Source organism: Bicyclus anynana, chromosome 4, assembly GCF_947172395.1.
Source record: "Bicyclus anynana chromosome 4, ilBicAnyn1.1, whole genome shotgun sequence".
In the NCBI taxonomy this organism is placed as follows: Eukaryota; Metazoa; Arthropoda; class Insecta; order Lepidoptera; family Nymphalidae; genus Bicyclus; species Bicyclus anynana.
The window spans coordinates 17479829-17501458 of record NC_069086.1 but is presented as its reverse complement, the minus strand read 5'-3'; the positions used below and the strand labels follow the sequence as shown (position 1 = coordinate 17501458).

The 21630-nt window shown below is 38.3% G+C and overlaps 1 protein-coding gene across 1 annotated transcript in view; it reads right to left on the bottom strand.

The window, feature by feature from the left end:
* Positions 1-248: 248 nt before the first annotated feature.
* LOC112055178 (receptor-mediated endocytosis protein 6 homolog) overlaps positions 249-21630 on the bottom strand; it is a 41589-nt gene continuing 20207 nt past the window's right edge. Inside the window, exons 16-31 of the mRNA XM_052881247.1 lie at positions 21499-21624; positions 21099-21166; positions 20425-20560; positions 19435-19538; positions 18698-18868; positions 17668-18120; positions 16393-16532; positions 15486-15648; positions 14472-14583; positions 13517-13725; positions 12879-13105; positions 12014-12128; positions 11242-11389; positions 10511-10624; positions 9752-9919; positions 249-7909 (exon numbers count right to left, since the gene is read on the bottom strand). Of these exons, the coding sequence (XP_052737207.1) occupies positions 9767-9919; positions 10511-10624; positions 11242-11389; positions 12014-12128; positions 12879-13105; positions 13517-13725; positions 14472-14583; positions 15486-15648; positions 16393-16532; positions 17668-18120; positions 18698-18868; positions 19435-19538; positions 20425-20560; positions 21099-21166; positions 21499-21624 (2439 nt within the window). The 3' untranslated portion in view covers positions 249-7909; positions 9752-9766. The remainder of the gene's footprint in view (positions 7910-9751; positions 9920-10510; positions 10625-11241; positions 11390-12013; positions 12129-12878; positions 13106-13516; positions 13726-14471; positions 14584-15485; positions 15649-16392; positions 16533-17667; positions 18121-18697; positions 18869-19434; positions 19539-20424; positions 20561-21098; positions 21167-21498; positions 21625-21630) is intronic.

Genomic DNA, 21630 nt, shown 5'->3' with positions numbered 1-21630 from the left:
CACTGCAAGCCCGTCTGTGAAACTGCGTGTTAACTAAGTATAAACATGTTCATAATTTACTAGACCGCTATTTCATATAGCCTGTGTCACTCACAAATAACGTGGCTTTTGAAAGTCTTCAAAATCGGTAAATCCAGATATTACTCCCTACAATATACAACAAACTTTACCTCTTTAAAATACAAAAGTAATATAATTTATATAAAGGTTTAAGGTAAAGTTTTATCTGAAAAATTAAAAGAGCTCAATAGATTTTAAAATTTTATTTATTCCTAAATATATTTTTATTCTCTGATTATACATTAATCTCTAATAATAAAATAGGTGAGCTATACAATTTGCAGTCTAGTAACATTCTAGGCAAGATAAATTAGTAAATAAATACAACTATTAATTATATAATATACAATTGATAGATGATGATTACAAAGTCGACAATCTGAAGCATTTTTTATATTTTTTTTAGATTGTGGAATGTTTTTACTGACCATCTAAAGCATCAAAAGACTGTTATTAAAAATACTTAAGTAAGGTTTTTAATATCATCAAAATTTAATAGGGATACAAAAAATTAAGGTAAACAAAAAAAAAACTAATAAAGTATTAGATGATTGTTCAGTACCTACATAAATAAAAAATGTAGATACTATTAGTCAATCTATACCAGGTTGTCCGTTTGGCATGAATGTAGCGGTAGAATGACAGACCTACTACAGCCTTTCTTGACGAGTACTGTTTACCAACAAACAAATTAAAAATGAGTAGTCATTTCACCCTGCAGCGAGTTCGTGAGGCAGCCCTTGCCAAAAGTGCATGATTGCACCCATTGTTCGGCCGCATTCCTTTGTATGAGCGTCACCTACTCTTTCACAATATGTAATAATTATTTTAACACTTTTTACTCCCAACTTTGGAGTAAACGGATATAAGTCAAATTTGGGTTTTCTTTGAGATTCTCGGTGCGACCATACATTTTTCACCTAAAAATAATAGTAATTAGCTTGTTCTTAAATTAATGAAAATAAATTTGATTAATAAGCTTAGAACAATTAGATATGGTTAATATATTTAATATAACATTTTATACACAAACCATACATAATTTAAAATCAATAAGTTAAATAATGACAAGCGTTCTCTACCTTCATTTCAAGTTTCTATGTTAGTAACAGTATTCATCAAGAAAGGCTGTTGTATAGTGCGTTTGTGTAAGTGTATAAACTGAACGTTCGTTTCGTTACCCGCGCTACAGACGTTCAGTTTTAACTGCGCAGATTTAGCTTACAGAGATTTCAATGAAAATCATCAGAAAAAAACTGACGGCAACTACACACGTACGATTTAATGAAAACTGAATGTCTGTAGCACGGGTTTGGCTGCCTGTCCACCACAGCGGAGCGAGGGAGCGTAGCGGAGAAACCGACTAATGCGGAGCGAGGCAGCGGAGCAGACAATGTTAAATAAATAAATGTTAAATTCAATTTCTTTAAAACCGATTTTGTGCAATCCTGTTAGTTGATATTTCTCCGTTTCTCGGCTCCGCTTCGGTGAACTGACCTAGCCTTAGAGAACATTCCTTCAGTCGTTCAGTATTAGGCCGGCCGCATACTCTAGTTTTCCTAATACGTTATTTGGAATTCCGTGAGACTACCGCAGACTTGATGCTTTTTTTTCTTTCGGATTATATAAGTATGTATGTACACGCGGACTTTGTTCATCTATACTGATATTATGCTGAAGAGTTTGTTTGTTTGTTTGTTTGATTGTTAGATAGCCCATTTATCGACGAAGGCTATAGGCTATATATTATCCCCATATTCCTACGGGAACAGGAACCACGCGGTTGAAACCGCGCGGCGTCAGCTAGTTTCAGAATAAAAACGTACCTACATGTGCGTCATTTAATGTATTTTACATCAATTATTCATTCGGTTTTCCGAACACGGAAAACGGATTCGGAAAACGAATGTATGCAGCCGGCCTTCGGTATATACATCAACTTTCTGAATTCAAACGTTTGCTTCTACGAGTATACCTTACAGTTACATCCAAAGTCAAAAAGACTTTCCAAAATAGACATACTTTTACAATATACCTCTAGAAATAAATCAATATAACCATTTATAAATGTTATCCCTATTTTAGTGCAAATAAAACCAGTGCGTTACAATGCAACAGCAAAATAAATCGTGATCGTAGAGTCCTTTGACGATAAATATATAAATAAGTTGTAATCTCAACTAAAATAACAATAGGGTAGTTGACTCATATCAAATTTAATTTATACAATATTAATTTCGTGTAGTAAATGGAATAAAGGTCCAAAAATATATCGATATAAATTAATAAAAGTTATGGATTTCATAGAAAACTTGATTTAAAAAACATGTATTTTTCAAACGTCAAAAACGCTGTCGTCCATTTTGTGACGTCACAATGTTACTTGAAGTACTAAACGTCAAACTAATTGTTAACTAATACGTCTTTTGTCAAACGCTCCGTTTGCTATAGGATTTGTTAACGTGACAGACAGCGTTTATTGTGAAAAATATTTAAAAATAAAAATGTTATGAAAATTATTTTTAAATCTAGTTGAACGATAAACAACAATTCAAGACTATTAAAAAAATGTGTCAACTAGCCTATTATAAAATGATAGTTCTGTCATTTCGAAAACAAAATATCATTATTAGGATTAGCTTTATTTTAAAACATTTTTAAGTAGATATTTTGCTACGAATTCTGTGCTATTAAAATACGAGTAATTAATTATCTTAACTGCCATTGTAGTTATTTGAAGACAGTGCAAAATTAAAACTGTACCTACGTAAAATGTTGGCATGTCTTTTAATTTTACATAAAGCCTTTGTGAAATTCGAGTCGTCGTCATCAACCCATATTCGGCTCACTGCTGAGCTCGAGTCTCCTCTCAGAATTAGAGGGGTTAGGCCAATTGTCCACCACGCTGGCCCAATGCGGATTGGCGGACTTCACACACGCAGAGAATTAAGATAATTCTCTGGTATGCAGGTTTCCTTACGATGTTTTCCTTCACCGATTGAGACACGTGATATTTAATTTCTTAAAATGCACACAACTGAAAAGTTGGAGGTGCATGCCCCGGACCGGATTCGAACCCACACCCTCCGGAATCGGAGGCAGAGGTCATATCCACTGGGCTATCACGGCTCTTTGAAATTTCGAAAAAATTAAATTCGAGTACTTCATACATATTTACAAATATTTTATGTGTACATTTAATATTTTCTGTTTTCGTTGATTCTTTTTATACTTATTTAATATTAGTACTTATATAAAGAGAAGTTTAACTATTCAATACAGAAAATCGAAACATTATTTTTGTTTGCAAAACCGATCCGATCTGTTTGACAGACAGGTCAAGTGTCATTATCTTTTGATTGTTTCTTTTGTTAACACTAAAAGTTTTTGATAAATATTTTTAATTTTGAAATATGAAGAAATCTTTGCTTACACATTATACGTAAACTGCGAGATTTTAACAGCTAATTAGCATACCTCGACTTATTTATTGATGTTTATACATATTATTGCAATAATGAAAAATGCTAAGTATTAAATCAGTGTTGACATTTGAGTCCTACAAAACCTTTTGAGAAACGCTCTGACGTTATATTCACAAGATGCCTTATATAATAAAAAAAAGTTAATTAATGTTATACAGGGTGCTCGGGAGTACTACCCATAACTCTGGTAAATTCTTTACCGAAACATGTGTTCTAAAATAATATTTCTTTTGTAAATAGATCTTAAAATGTGTCCCTCATACACATCCTTATAATTAAGACGTAGCCAAGTTTTACGTAATTTAAAATGCAAGGATAGATAAAGGCTTGTGTTACATGGATAGGTGGAATGATGACTAAGTTTGAATATATTCATTTTTATTGGGCGTTTTTCAGGGATTCGCGGCAGCGCCGCATATCTGACCCTAATGTAATAAAGAGTAATGATCGTAGATAACCTGTTACTTTTACAAAATTGCTTTACTATTAGCATACTCCTAATTTATATACAATTAAAAAAAACTGTCAACATCCCTATTCATTGAATTACTTTGTATGAAAACATAAAAAGTTTTTATTTTATAGTTGAAAAAATATTACTTAAGCAGTTCGGCTCCTATAACTGGTTTCGTCAATACCTTGAAGTTATGGAAAATACTCCCGAGCACCCTGTATATATACCCTCATAAGTTCAATATGTCAAATGAAAGCTCATTTTATATTTAATTTAACTGTATTAAGTTGCCTTTAATCTAGTTCATAGTTTCCTACATTTTGTATGAAAAATGTGTTTGTGTGAAAATGTGTCACTGTGAACATTATATATAATTTATTTCCCATAACTAATAAATAACAGATGAGGGTATATATTTTTAATGCCGGATCTAAGAATCATTTATGATTATTGAATATTAGGAGCATGGCTCAAATATACCTTTTTAAAATAATCGTATCAGTGAATTCTATTATAAGATATCTCCAAAAATACATTTCCTTCTACAGCAACAGTTAGAATCACAGACTTGTCAGAGTCTTTAAGGCCGTACGCTAAACGCGAAGTTTTTCTTTTACAGTTCGTGCGCTGTAGCATGGTGCTGGTGACAGTTGCCTTTTATCGTTCATAATACGTACTATTATCGTGAATCGCGGCAACTTTCAAGAGTGAAATTAACTGTCACCCGGACCACGCTACAGCGCACGAACTATAGTACAAGTTATCACTATACAGGGCCTGTAGCCAAGTGGCACATCGATTCTTTTTCTACAAACGCTAACGCTTCGAAAACTAGAAAAATGTATGGGAATGACAGATCCGATCGACAACTTGATCACGTGACCTGTCGATAGCAAATGTCATTCTCATACAATTTTGAATTTTCTAAGCGTTTGCGATCGTAGACAGAGAATCGACGTGCCGCTTGCCTACAGGCCCTGATTATTTATTTTCCAAACGAATACATGTTCTAATTATAAAATGTGATTAATTTAGTCAATATAACAATGTTTCGTTTCGCCGATTTTGACTAACTATTTTTTTTTCTAATTACCGATTTTTGGCACATATCTACCCAATATAAAATACAACACTAAACTAGAATTTTACAGTAAGTGTACGGCCTTAAAACACTGAATATGAAGATTACGTTTAGCATATATGCGCCATCTTTACTTATCCTTTACATACACAAGAAAATAATATTATGTCTAACCGATTTTTGCGTTAAATGAAAATGCATTAAAAACCGGTATCAGTAAAAAAATCCAGACCAAAGATGGATAAATCTAGATACAGCAAACAGTTAAAAAGTTTAAAAGGAGATGGTCCAAAATTGTATGGAGCCCAGGATCAGTCATTGTACCCTGGCGGAAATAAAAGAAGATATATTTTTAACTAGGTTTGATTATACAAATCTACGAATTAACTTTAATTCTTTCGAAATAATATTTATTATTTCCCAAGAAATGCAACACTATTAAGGTAATGGCGGATAAATGACGTTTTCAATTTGACGTTTGCTGTCAATTGTCATGTCATAGTTGCTCTATGGGCACCATCATGATATAACTCAAAATCTTGGGTTTTAATTTTAATTATTTCTTTTTATTTATTTAGATTTATTCACTTTAATAAATTTTAATAAAATTCTTGTATTTTTTAAATTTTAATGATACAGGGTACAAGAGTGGACCTGAAATGGTCCATCTCCTTTCAAATTATATTACATAATATGCATTTTGAATGTTATTTAAACGGGTACATACCACGATAAAACGACGAGATTTTTGTTGTCGATATTTCGACCCAGTTGCATGGATCGTGGTCACGACGGGACTGAAGTTGCGAGATGAGAAGCAGAATCGATTCTGCCCCTAACAGCTGACTTCACTTCTCATCTCGCAACCTCAGTCCCGTCGTGACCACGATCCATGCAACTGGGTCGAAATATCGACAATAAAAATCTCGTCGTTTTATCGTGGTATGTACCCGTTTAAATAACATTCATAATAATAACCACGAAATAAGTTTAAAATCATTAGTATAATATGCATATATCTGAGGATCTACATTTGTTTGAGGAGAAGTTTTTTCACTGTAAGCGTTAAATTACTCCATTTTCCAGATTACATTATCCGCGTACAAGGAAAACACAGCCAATTTTTTTTTTTACACTAAACTGACAACAAAATTGTGTTATAATTTTCTAGAAATACTGAGAAAGAGATAGACTATACTATTAAAATTTCTACAGTAGTAACTGCAGTTAAAAGTCTGTAATCTGTGCTGGGCCAAAAAATATATTGGTAATATTTTACTTACATAATTCATTTTTTTACAATACATATTTAATTTATTAGTAATTATTTAAAATTGTTTTTTTTTTCTTGATTATAATGTAATAACTAATATTCGTTATCATACTGAATGTTCTGATAATACAATAACATTTTTGCGTTATTTTCACAATTATAAAAATATTGTATTATTGTATGTTAAGTAATAATTCAATTGTATATGTTAAGAAGGTTTTTTACTCGAATTTTTCATACACATATTTTTATGAAACACATTAAAAAGAGTGAATTTGTATTTTTTTTTTCGTTTTTACTTGTTTTAAATCACAATTACATTTTTTGAAGATATTTTTTGTTATTTTTCATAATTAAAAATTAGCTAACGGTACTAATATACATAGCATCAATCACTACTCAATAAATACAGAATTATTATTGTGGCTTAACTGTGAACAAACTTTTTTCTGAGATAATTAAACATCATCCTCATAGAAATAAAAATATATTATTAATTAAGTTTAAGTTTTAACTTTTTAGATTAGAACAACATTTTTATATTAGAAATTGATTGTTCGGAAAAAATGGCATTTTTTCTAAATACTCTCTAGAATAGAAAACACAACTTTTCGATCTGACATTTTCATGTTCTAGGTTGACATCTTATAAAGTAGTGTTTTTTCAATAAAGAATTGCGGGAAAGAGGATGAAACTATTTTAAAAGACTTCAATAACTTCTACAAGTTGCTAAGCCTCAGGTGTTATATACCAAAGAGAGAGATTACGCCATATTCGATATCTATAGGTATAGGCCTAGGTAGAAAGATACATATAGATTCATTCATTAATCTTTTTTATTACCACCATTGATAAGTAGACAATCACAGGCAGATTATAGACAGATGAGTTATTGAAAGCGGAATCTATTTCGTATAATATACATAATTATATATATATATATATATATTTTTACAACTTCTGAATAGATCTACATCTGAATATATCTAACTACATTTCTAAATAATTCACTGACATAATAGAGGTATTTTTTTGACTGTCTGTAATCACGTCTCAAAAAAATATAATTTTATTTTTCAATCTAGTAGAACGATAATAAACTATTTTAAAAAAAGTGTCAACTAGCCAATTGTAGTTGAATATAATTGACCTGTCAGAAACGAAATGTCTGAGCAGCTAGACTTTAGCTGTTAGTATAGTGTACAGAGGTCATGAAATACGAAAAGCTATATAGCATATTGTTTATCTATAGACTTTACTTAACTTTACACTGAATCATGATTTATGATTATTTATTAAGTTTAATACACAAAAGCGATAATAAATATATACATCATGATATACTTTAGGTTTACGATTTGTATGGTACACTTATATGGTTATTTATTTAGTTTAATATACACGGAAATTATGATATAATTATGTATTTTATGATTATGATTTTTATGATACACTTATATGATTATTATTTGTTTAATTTAAAGCGTGTTCCGGCGATCGCTTCGAGCGACGCCTCGGAACATTTTATATTTGAATTCGATGTTTCGCGCTGATCTCTGAAAGAAACAAATTTAAACTTGTTATATTTATACTTACGAGTACATACAAACACACTTTACACTACGAGTACATAATATTAGACGGCTGCGACTGCCTTTGTACTTAGTACCAAGCTAGCTAACAGGTTATTCAGTACCAAGATAACTGGCGAATTACTCAAGACACTAGCTTCAGGTTTAGCGGTTTACTCATGCTGGGTAGCGGGTTACTCAGTACCATGCTTGGTCGCTGGTTACTCAGTACCATGCTTGGTAGCTGGTTACTCAGTACCATGCTTGGTAGCGGGTTACTCAGTACCAAGCTAGATAGAGGTTTACCTAGTACCAAACTAGCTAGGCGATTACTTAGGACCAAGCTAGTCAAAATAGGACAGCTACAGGTTTAGCGGGTTAACTAGTACCAAACTGGCTACAGGTTACTCGGTACTAAGCTAGCAAATTAATTTCTCAGCACATAGTTCAAAGAACCGATGGACATTGGAGTCAAGTGCTGGAAGGCGACCCCGCACTAGTAAGCGCAGTGTTGGCCGACCCCCCACCAGGTGGACTGACGTCATCAAGCGAGTCGCAGGGATTCGTTGGATGCAGGCGGCTCAGTATCGTGATGTTTGGAAGTCCCTACAAAAGGCCTATGTCCTGCAGTAGACGTCCATCGGCTGTTATGATGATGATGATGAAGCTAAGTAGCAGGTTACCTAGTACCAAACTAGCTTGATGGTTATTCAGTACTAAGCTAGCTAACGGGTTACTCACAGTACCAAGCTACAAGTAGAGAGACGGTTAGTTAGTGCCATGCTAGCTAGCGGATGATCTAGTACTAAGTTAGCTAGCGGGTTACTCAGTAGCAATCTATACTACAGCCTTTCTTGATGAATTATGTTTACCAACCTCAGACTAATTAGATAAAGACCTGCCTCGCAAGACATTGTTTTTCTGTCAAAGTATATGATCAACGATCTTATGCGATTATAAACACTGTCTCTATAGAATCGATGTTTCATAGTTTACAATCGTGTCCGTCGTTTAAAAACCTTCGTAAAAATACCTTTTTGTGTTCTTGAATGGTGTAAAAACGAACAAAAACTGCTAGTTTAGTATATTACATGTATAAAATCTAAGCTCGTTTTCCTTAGAAAATGGCAGAAAATTTTGTTCGTGAATTTGGGTGCGATACTAGTCCTTATGTATTTAGTCTGAGTTACCAACAAATAAATAAGAAATGAAGGTAGAAACATCATGTCATTTTATAACTTATTTATTTAAAATTATGTATGATTTGTTTACAAAGTGTTATAACCATAAAATATATTAACCATATCTAATTGTTCTAAGCTTATTAATCAAATTTATTTTCATTAATTTAAGAACAAGTTAATTATAATTATTATTAGTTGTAAAATGACTAGTGATTTGAGGGCCTCCGTGGCGCAGTGGTATGCGCGGTGGATTTACAAGACGGAGGTCCTGGGTTCGATCCCCGGCTGGGCAGATTAAGATTTTCTTAATTTGTCCAGGTCTGGCTGGTGGGAGGCTTCGGCCGTGGCTAGTTACCACCCTACCGGTAAAGACGTACCGCCAAGCGATTTAGCGTTCCGGTACGATGCCGTGTAGAAACCGAAAGGGGTGTGGATTTTCCATCCTCCTCCTAACAAGTTAGTTAGCCCGCTTCCAACTTAGACTGCATCATCACTTACCATCAGGTGAGATTGTAGTCAAGGGCTAACTTGTAAAAAAAAAAAAGATTAATACCCTCAGATTTTAATTTCTTTGTTGGTAAACAGTACTCATCAAGAAAGGCTGTAGTATAGCGGGTCTAGTTAGAGGGATGAGGGTACACACCAGCGCCTGCGTCCGCTAGGAGGGCGCGGCGGCGGGGTAGTCCATGGTCTTGATGTAGGCGACGGCGGCGCAGAACTGCGTCCACCAGTACAGCGCCTCGCCGGCCAGCGCGCCGCCGCCCAGCGCGCTCACCAGCTCCAGCGTCGACAGCAGCGACGGCGGGTTCACCTGCGCGCCACACGTCATCGGTGATACAGGTGTTTACAGTTAGCAGTGGCGAAGGATGGAATTTACATGAAGGTATGCCGTCACAAAGAAAAGGAAATTCATGTAGCGTGATACATACAGTATAACGATGAATAATGAGTATGCATGAATTGTTAAAGGTAAACCGATGGGAATCTGCTTGCATAAACTCTTGTATCGCCGCTGGTAGTTAGTAATGTACTACACTAGCGATGTATGACGAACATCGCAAACTTCTTTTTGTGCTATTTATCAGGCGATGATGATGGTGATGATGATGATGATGTTGAAGATGATGATGATGATGGTGACGATGGTGATGATGATGGTGATGTGGATGGTGATGATGATGGTGATAATGATGGTGATGATGATGGTGTTGATGATGATGATGATAGTGATGATGATGATGATGATGATGATGATGATGATGATGATGATAATGATGATGATGATGAAGATGGTGATGATGAAGATGGTGATGGTGATGATGATGATGATGATGGTGATGATGATGATGAAGATGGTGATGATGAAGATGGTGATGATGAAGATGATGATGATGATATGCACCTTGATGATGACGAGCACGAGCGCGGGCGTGAGGTCGTCGGCGGCGGGCGGCGAGCCGTCCGTCAGCGCCAGCGTCGACACCAGCGAGCGTACGCAGCGGAGCACGCACGTCACCTGCACGTTCATACATTATATGAATGTTTAGCACAAAAAAAAATATGAAGTAAAACTTCTCAAAGCACGCTTGACTTGCGGAGTAAAAGAATAATCAGGCGAGGCTTTTAATATGCGTGCTGCCATCTACAGGCGCAGTGAAATGGTGTTTGTTATTCTAAACTACCAGTAGATGGCGTTTTTAGAGAACTTTGAAACAATTCCTTTTTGACACTTTAAGAACCTGTTACGATGCAGAACCTGAGTATTATAGATGGCGCTTAATTGTCAATTTTTCAAAGAAGGTTTATTACTTCAGGCGTGTGGTGTAAAGCACAGTTTTTTTTTATTTAGTTTTATTATGTAGTAACTCATGCTTTGCTGTGTTAAATGTTGTTTTAGGAAGCCCTACCAGCAAAAACGCAAGATTTTTGTACAAAATAGATAATTTAGATAAACGTAGGTAATATTAATTAGTCTTAAGATAGTCTTAGTTAATGAATGTTTTTAGCTTAAGAAGCATTACGAGAGCTACAGTCACTTTAGTGACTCTTTAAAAGAAAATAAATAAAAAAAACTCATGCTTTAAATCGTACGCCGAGTATCGTCATCGTCACTGGTCTCAACTAGCTACTTACTTTATCTCTGGGCGTGCGGTAGACGGGCAGGTAGCGCAGCTGCAGCATGGCGTGCGGGAAGGGCGCCGCCCACAGATGGCGCACCGGCACGCCCACGCTGGCCGCGCTCGTGCTGGTCGCCAGCCGGCGGATGTGATCGCTAAGCACCCTGCAGTCACATAAATTCTCTTAATGTGCTAATAAATAATACGTTTTCACTTAACTACAAAAATGCCTGTAGGCTTAAAATGCGCACACCGACATCTCGAGACGAGGGAAAGACAAATGTCGACCAATAGCGTGTGTTATGTGCGTGCTTGCGTGCACGCGTGTGCATGGGTCAAGTGGGTACAGTATAATAATGTGGGATGAAAGATATTTATAGCCTGGCAAAAAAGAGCAGAAATTAATACGAATACACTTCAGAATAATCACGAACACACTTATTAAAGCTTCAAAAACATGTAAATATTGTATATAATTCTTCAGAGCTCAAAATTTATAGTACTCTAAAACAAATAAAAATCAGTCATCTCAGCCGTTCTGCCGTAAAAATTGTCCAGATCCGACAACAACGTTTTGGCTTCGAATTGTGCCAAACATCTCTAAACGTGATATATAACTTGGACGGTACCACTACGGATGGTCCACAATAATATTAGTTCACTGCCGATAATTTCCCACAATCTATTAATTTCGTAAACAATCCCCACACTTTTGATAGCAAAGACACTAACGACTGACAAGCTGAATAGTGTTTTAAGAGGGAAAAAGAAAGAGAGTGGTCACTCACTGGTCGCGCGCGATGTCGCCGTCGCCATTGGGGAACAGCACGTGCAGGTAGAGGCGCGCGAACACGGCGCGCTCCACCGTCACCTCCGCGCTCTCCAGCACCGGCGCGCTCGCTCCTGTACAACAAGTAACTATAGTAGACGGAACAAGGAAAGGAAGGAAAGTATCTACAAGATAAAAAAAACCTAGTGTGCTGTAGACGACACGAATGAAGTGAAACTTCTTTCAAAAATAAGAAAACTGCGCCATCTATGAGCCTCACGCATAGTTGCATCGCACAAAGTTCGTGGAATGTAAGAAAGGCTTAAACCATTAAAAAGAATGGACCTGGTTCGCACCCAACAAAAAAGTCTGTCGTTTTTTTAAGGGGAACGAGGTAAACTCACACATCGAAAACATTTAACACCATTAAGAATATTCTGTGTCCATACACTACACACAACTATATAATTGACTCGCAATACACACACGCGTAATTTTTACACAGATAAACCAACACATAGCTTAGACTATCCACAGAATATATATATAGAATGTTCGATTACTTGATCGATTTTTTGCTGTTCCGTCAAATTTTTTAGAAATCTTTTATCGTTTATATAATTGTGGTAGAAATACTTATAAATTTTAAACGTTAATCTTTTACTAAACTACAAGTTTTTGGCTGTTTTTTATGCCATTCAACTACACAAACTGGCGTTTTTAGGGAGCTCTTTACACGACGAAAACGATTACAACAATAAAACACCGATTCTATAGCAACAGTTTTTATAAACGCGTTAGATCATTGATTCTCGATCTTTGACAGAGCGGTAACGGTTTACGAGGCAGGTCCTTCTTTTTAATGGTCTAAGGTGCGCGCTCACCTTCCCAGCACGGGTCGGCCTTGAGGTCGGCGGTGATGGCGCGGATGCTGGCGGTGAGGCGCGCGGCGCGCTCGTCCATGAGCTCGCCGGCGAGCAGCGCGTGCGCGTGCGCGGGGTGCGCCGCCAGCCGCCGCAGCGCCGCGCCGCGCTCCAGCTGCTGCAGCGCGCGCGCCGCGCCCGCCGCCCGCGCCATCGACGACCACTCCCAGCGGACCAACTTGATTTGTCTGACAAACATAATAACTATGCAGTGTAGCCCTCTGACTTTGTATTTGTGAAAGTCAGTACCTATGATACTCGTACGAAAGTAATTAAAAAAAAAAGAAAAGAATATATTATGCCATATAACATATGTTAAAAATGACCAATATTCCCATTCCCCTCCAACTAGTCGGGAAAGATTGTTAGGAGTCCGTACGACAATAAACCAATGGTAAGGGGATCGAACCACCACCCTTCGGTGATGAGTCAGACCGCTCTCTCAAATAAAATTCTCGTGGCAACACTTGATTTTTATGTAATCTGTTGATGCTAAAAACACGTACCTCACCTGGCTGAGAACGTTATTTTCGGAGAACTGACGTTGCCTTTGACGCCTTCAGGAGAATTGATAAATGCAACCAAATTCAATGACTCACGTGTGCAGGGAGTGCAAGGAGTGCGCCAGCGCAGCGCGACACGAGGCCAGGTAGGCAGCGTAGGGACGGCGTGCCGCTAGGTCGGCCCGCAGCGCTGACGCCAGCCGAGCCGCGCGCGCGCCGCACGCCGCCAGCGCCCGCGCCGCCGCCGCCGCCTCCGCGCTGCCGCCTGCGCGCACCCACTCCGTCAGGTTCGTGCTTGTGCAGCGCTGCATGCAACCCAATATAAATACATTAATAAAAATCAAACTATCGGCTTGTTTACCCACGTTTTCCTGCCGGAGACACGCCGTCTACAAAACTATTGTTTACCACACAAATGTGTGTATTAAATATCGATCAAGTCATCCGAACAAAGCTATTGAAATATAAATAGAATCCTAGCAAGCTAAAAATGATATAAAAAAACTCGTTACAAGAGATTCAACAGCGTGATACAAACATACAAAAGTACCGGTAGAGTGTATTGTTTACCACAAAATAGCGATCAAGTCAACCAAGCAAAGCTATTCAAATATATATAGAATCCTAACAAGCTAAAAAAGATATCAAAATCTCGTAGCAAGGGATTCAACAGCATGATATACAAAAGTACCGGTAGAGCAAGAGGCTCGAAGGTTGAACTGAACAAAGCTATAATCCTAAGTGTAGTAAGAGCGAGCAAGGGTAAGTTTAACAGCGAGATATAAAAAATTTAAATACCAGCCGAGGAAGATATTCTGAAATTGAACTGAACGGAAAAGGTACTTTAAATATAGAATGCTAAGGATTCAACAGTGCAATATACATAGTTAAATACCGACCCAGCAACATATTAAAAGATTGAACTAAATGAAGCGAGCGGTTATAAATATAGAATCCCAAATAAAAGATTCAAAGGATTCAACGGCAGAATAGAGTAAAATGGCAAAAACAAGAACTATGTAGTAATGACACATTCAAAAATGATACTTACGTTGGGCACGTACTGCACGCTGTGGAAGTCGGTATTGGACAGTACGACGCGCAGCCGCCGCTTCATGCTGTTGAACGCCTCCGGGTCGTTGAGGTCCACCACGCCTTCACATCTGTGATGAAAATGTATATAATTATACATTTATTGATATAAAATACTAAACCTTGGATACCAAAGTATTGTATAACACGTTGATTGGCGTAGGCGTGTGTGACGTAGAGTATGTTCTAAGGAGTACCAATGTACCAATAGCTGTCGAACCAAAATCGACGGCCAAAGTAAAATGTCCATTCAATCTCAAATAATACAGGGAATGCTAAGCTACACAGACATTTTGCCTGTATCGCCAATTTCGGTCGCAATTATCGTTTTAACGCGAAAATTTAAAATGCAAAATTTTAATACATTTTAATGGTACTTATCATTATTTTCATTGATTTTAAAGGAGAATGCCTATTCCCGGCCCAGGCCTACCCTAACTACTCGGCACTTTACTTATATCCAAAAAAATCTTGATAGTTCTACTATACTCGTAATAATTAAATCATTACTTCATCAAATAAAAGTTTTACGACATTTTTAATTCGTCCTTAATTTGAGTACAATGGGGACAAGCCAAGATCGTTGGCCATACAGCCTGAGCTGTACGATATTTTTTAAAGACTTATGATTAATTTGTTTGTTACGCTTGATGGTAACATTAAATAATAATACAAAAAAAAATAATAAAGCTTCAAATGTTACTTCGCCGCTTTGGTACACCGGCGAACATTTTGCTTTAGAAGAGTGACAAAAAATGTATTTTTCTTCAAAAAACATACTCTTATTAAGCCAATTATTTAACCAGATCCTTGTTTATACATCATATTATCATCTCAATATACTTTTATACGGGATTATACCTGGGTTCCGTGGGCATTACCCTTTCCTATTTAATCAATTAGATAGACAATTTTAATAATTTTTGTGGTACATAGTTTATTACGATTGATTGTATTTGAAAGCATTAGTCACCTGTCAATATCCTGCGGGTCAGGCAGGTCGTGGTGGCGAGAGGGCCGGCGCGGCGTGCACTCCGCCGCGCGCCGGTACTTCGCGAGGATCTCCTCCGAGCTCTCCCCCTCGCGCAACTCGGGCGCCTCCTCGCTGCCCGTCTCCTCCTCTGACACCTTCATCTCTGTAATACAAAATATTCATATTCATTAAAAATATATTCATTTAAAATGACAAAAATCGACTAATAGCGACGCAATCGACAAATGTCTTTGTATATTTACGAGACCATGCTAGACCTACGGATAATTAGGACGTTTAGGTATTGTTGGAAATAAGTAGTCTGAGCAGGATATGATGTCACTCGACTATCTCGTGTTGGCTCGTCCCGACGCTAGGTGGCGCTGGTTGTTTCCGTGCAGAGTTGAAGTGGTTGGAAGGAGGTTACTGGTGGTGTCATCGCTTGACGTACGGTCTTGTTGGTGGCATTTTTCTGGTGATGGTCTATTCGCCAACATTTAGAGTAGAGAGTAGTGATTTTTTCCTAAAAAAAAACAATATTTGTCAGGATCAGAACAATTTAATTAAATCAATATTTAACCAAAACAAAACAGAATTCACTACTCGAGACAAAGAGAGAAAGTACATGCCTAACTCTAATAATTACTCCATACATTTCTCGTGGAATTCCACGTGGATTATTCCACGAGAAATGTATGGAGTAATTATTTGGTTAAATATTGATTTAATTAAATTGTTCTGATCCTGATAAATGTTGTTTTTCGATATTGGTTTTCTTATTTTTGTAAACCACTTCTGAGTCTGCTAAAAGTATTTTGTCTCGCAAAAGGATTGATGTATAAATCAATTTCAACATTAACGATTTCGAGCTACAAACAAAAGTTTCGCTATGAAAATGATATGTAACCTCCTCCGTGATGCGTGTGCGAGCGTCCCTTGTGGCGGAACATCTTGATCTTGTGCAGCAAATTGCCCCCCGAGCGCTTCACGTTGTTCTTCAGCTCGTCCAGGTTGTTCACGAGTCCGTCCTCACCCATTATGCGTCTCCTGCAAAATACAATATATAGTGTAAGGGAGTTCTTCCTCGAGCATACTCCCTTACGGATATTATTGTAAATCAAACAACTTTTGATGGGACTTAGACGATTTACTTAATGACACTCAATATTCGTACGCGCAGGCGCACTGAACTGTACTCTACTTCGATTTAACGATCGGATTCTTACCCCTCTCGCATGTTACTCGGAATTCGACAGGGAAAGGTAATGTACTGAGGAAAATATCATTTTTGGTCGCGTATTGACGCGAAAAATATTGAGTTTGCCGCGTTACATCAGAATATTTTTTCAAAAAAGGGTTTTTTGCAGTATGCAGTAATAAATCCATGTGGATACTTTATATGAGGTAAAAGTGAAAGCAATATTAGCCTGTAACGAGTCCTTGGCCTCGATAAGGTCTATATTAGAATGGACATCCAAAGCTGCTCTAATATGTTATCAAATGTGGATCAACAGGGAGAATAACACGAGCACCACAGAGGAGTGATTAGATTTAAGGTGCTTACATATGAAAAGTTACAGAAGCCCCATAAATCTACAGTCGGGTCACAGTTCAAATATTCTGTTTGAAGATTTTGTATCTACCAGTGCTATTCTTTACAAATACTTGAACTAGACATTTCAAAAATGCCTATTAGAATTAAAGGTATTTTTACTTGAAAGGAGAATCGCGAGATTGCATGTATTTTGGGACTAGCAGATAGAAGTAGCGTACATAATGGAAACCTATTAATAGTTGTTTATCATGATTAAACTATGAAAAAAGCAAATGGTAAGCAGTCTTGAAAAGCAGGGAGAAAAAAGATATACCTTAAAAATAGTAGGTACCCTATCTACAATAAATGTGAAAGAGACCGCCGCTGACATACAACTGCGTGAGATTGCTTGATAGATACGACAAGGCGTTTTGGTTGTAGGCAACGAGTAGAACAATTTTACTATGCTAAGTATAGAAGTAATCTTGATTCCCGTTCTGTAAAATCTCAATATTTTTTTTGCAAGCATCTAATAAAATAATTGTTTTAATTAATACAAATGTATGAGTGTACGACACTTCAGAGTATGACTCCCACTTTCGCCATCCTCCTTTTATAATATTATGGTAGTAACCGTAGTAGTCTTACCGTTGTGACTTCTCGGCCGTGGCATCGAAGCTGATACTCTTCGGTATGGCACCGGTTGAGACCGTCTTCGGCGGCGGACTGATGCGCCTCTCCGTCACATTCTCCGAGTTGACATCCTGGCTCGAACTCTTGTCCGACACAGACGTATCCACACTATTGACCGACAACGTACTAAGAGATATGTTACTCTCATTCCTGCCTTCCCTCTTCTTCTCTATCCTCGACGAGCTGATGTTGACTATGCTGGTCCTTATCTCCGACTTGACGATCCTTGACGTGATGTTGTTGACGAGATTCGACGAGATTGTGGCGGAGCTCATGCGAGTCATGAGGTCCGATATCGCTGACCGCGGCTCCGGGTCGGGACGGTCCGATTCGATGCCCGAGTCGAAGCGTCGGTCGTATTGGGATACAGAGAGAGCGTTGAATGAGCTCTCGCTTGAGTTTAGGGACCTGAAATTATTTGAAGTGTTAGCACTTCGTAATTCCTAAAATTCCAAAGTGAATGGAGACCCTATACCGGAAAGGGCAGCCGCTAATTAGACCGATGACATCAACTGGATTGTAGGGAGTCGCTGGATTTTGGTTCGAGAGGGTGGTGTTTGGAAATCCATACAAGAGTCCAGCAATGGACGTCCATCGGCTGATATTGATGTTGTTGAAAAAGTTGAGTACCTTAAATCACGAGACAGTTTTTGACAGTAACTATATAGTATGTTGTTCTTAATTGCACTAGGCCTTTGTGTGAGTTTCTCTAAATATATACTGCCAACAAGCAAAATCGTTTTGTTTTGGGGGACATGTGAGTTTTAATATAGGCAACGCATTGAAGGATATGTTACTAAGGACTGCCCTGCAAGTTAATGTATTTATTTAGAAAAGTTGCCTCATGTGTCTATACTACAAGACGTTAAAGAATACCCTTATGAAGAATTCCAACCGCAGCGTCAGTTTATAGCAGAGATAATGTTTTTGCTGTCGCCATTGAAGAGTCTGTTGAGTCAGGAGGTTACCTCGATGAGTCACGCACCTGTCCATCAGATCGTTGTCGTCGTAGGCCTTAGAGGTGGAGGGGAGATGGTACTTGGAGGGAAAGCTGTCGTCCACCCATTGACTGGTGGCGTCGGAGCCCGAGGCGCAGCCCAGCTCGGCTGGGTCTTCGCCGCCGGCCGCGTCCTCCACGGTTGACTCTGATGGTGCACTGTTATGAAATACATAGAAAAAAACCTATTTTAATATAGGTTCATAATGAGTTCTCAAGATAGGCAGCCGTTTCAGCGGATACTGGGCCGAGGATACAAGGCCTCGGACTACGGGTTAACCCAAAAAATAGTAAAATATTATCCCCAACAATGTGTAGGTAAAAAGAGACTACCGCGACAAAAAATGTAGTAGATTTTGAAATGTTCAATTATGAGTGATCAAAAAGAGTTTATTTTGACATCATGTAAAAAAGACAAGAAAATTCATTTTAAAAAGCTGGACTTGAATGCTATAAGCCTTAGCATAAAACTCATTTTATAAATAAACAAATACAGAGCAATGACCATTTATAAGTTTGATACCTAAAAAAAGTAAAATGTGACTTTTACAAAAATGTATTTATTTTACATTTCATAGTAAATGACAGTTGAAAAAGTAGATATATCTTCAAACTAGTATTGATTAAGATATTTATAAATAAGATAGACTGAGTGAAGCTACATATTACTCATTATTAGCCGCCTTAATGTGTTGACTGGGTCAAAAGTTATTCCAAAAGCAAACCTCTGCGCGTTGAAGTTGTTCTGCGGCACGAAGTCGAACACGTCGCTCGACATGGCGGGCGCCGTGCTCGGGCTGTCGGGCGCGGACGCGTAGCACGTCATCACCTGCATCGCCATAACACATTCATTGCTACTGCAAACTAAGCCGTGATAGTGCATTTTAAGAAATTAAATATCACGTGTTTCAAACGGTGAAGGAAAACCTCGTGAGGAAACCTGCATACCAGAGAATTTTCTTAATTCTCTGCGTGTGTGAAGTCTGCCAATCTAAATTGGGCCAGCATAGTGGACAAAGGCCTAATCCCTCTCATTCTGAGAGGAGACTCGAACTCAGCAGTGAGCCGGATATGGGTTGATAAAGACGATTGCTTAACTAGCGAACGCCCGTGACTTCGTCTGCATGAAACTCGATTTAAAGTTTCAACCCCTATTTCAGCCCCTTGTGATTCTATTTTCATGACAAAAAGTATCCTACTTCGTATTGTGGCCTAAAATCGTGCCAAGTTTCAATTGAATTCATTCAGTAGTTTCAGTGATATCCGTAACAAAAATACGGACAGACAAAAAAATTACCTTCAGTATCGATTATATACCTAATCCTTAATATCCTTTAACATACAGAATTTGCCCTGTTACATTTTTATTAAACTCGTAAGTATAGATATAGCTGAGAAGGCAGGTTAGTTCAAGGTGTGATTTTCGTTATAGAACTGCCGATTCACGTATTCCTGGCAGAGGGTGATGTGGACGACACGACATCGGAACGCTAAATCGCTTGGCGGTATGTCTTTGCCGGTAGAGTGGTAAGTAGCCCTAGCCACAGCTGAAGCCTACCTGCCAGACCAATTAAGAAACCCCTCGATCGGCCCAGCCGGGGATCGAACCTAGGACGACCAATTTGAAAATCCACCGCGCATACCGTAGCGCCACGGAGTGTTAAGGGATAAAGACAAATGTCGACCAATAGTGGTAGTATAGAAGCAGCACATACCGGGTACCCATTAACGAGGATGCTTTTCCGGTTCTCGCTGGGGTAGTTGCGCGGCGAGGCGTGCGGCGTGTGCGTCGGCAGGTCCAGCTCACCGCCGCGGCACAGCGCTGCTGTGGCGCTGAGGTAGCCGCCGTTTCTGAACACATACAGACAGACAATCATTCAACATTCTATTAATGATGAATACAATGGATGCGATAATTATTATAAACGAAACGAAAATTCAAACAACATCAAAACAGAAATAGGGAAGGGTAGGGAAGACCTAAGGTAGAAGTAGGGTAGGGGTACGGCAAGGGTAGGGTAGGGGGAGGGTAGGAGTAGAGTGGGAGTAGGGTAGGGATAGGGAAGAAGTGCACATAAGTCAGAGCGAAGCTGAGCGAAGTAACCAGGTACGCTAGTAATAGATAATAAGCTGTGCTATACTAAACCTTGGCAATTTCGCAGTTCCTGATTACATACAGACTGACAATCACCCAACATTCTGTTAATGATGTGTTACCACTAGATGCGGAAATTATTATTAATAAAAAGAAAATTCAAACAACGTCAAAGATGTCAGTGAAATAAAGGTAAACTTTATGTATCATAAAATCTTTTTTATGTTATTTAATCACTGTTATATGCTTAAGGCAAAATACACTATATACATATACATAAATTATACAACATACCTGTTAGTCAGATTAGGCCTCGATGTATGCCTCGGACTCCCCACATCTGCTCGCTTTGCGTTGCCATTCTGTGTTGACAAAAAATAGATATCATCCTAATGTACAAGAATCATTATCATCATAAATATTTTTTTAATTAATAAAAATCTATAGAATATAAGGCGACGACGTGTCCAAGCGCGTCGCCACCGACACGTGTCCGTGTAATAGTGTTGTAACAGAATACAACAAGAGCAAGCAAACGTACGGCGATTTGGTTGAGCTTGGTGGTAGAGTTCGCGGTGAGGGGCGCCAGCTCGTCGTGATTCGACGCGCGGCGCGGCCACGACGTGTCCGAGCGCGCCGCCACCGACACGTGTCCGTGTCCAGCTAACACAGCATACAATAAGAGCAAACGTACAGCGATTTGGTTGAGCTTGGTGGTAGAGTTGGCGGTGAGGGGCGCCAGCTCGTCGTGATGCGACGCGCGGCGCGGCCACGACGTGTCCGAGCGCGCCGCCACCGACACGCAGTCGTCTGTGTCCACCTGATG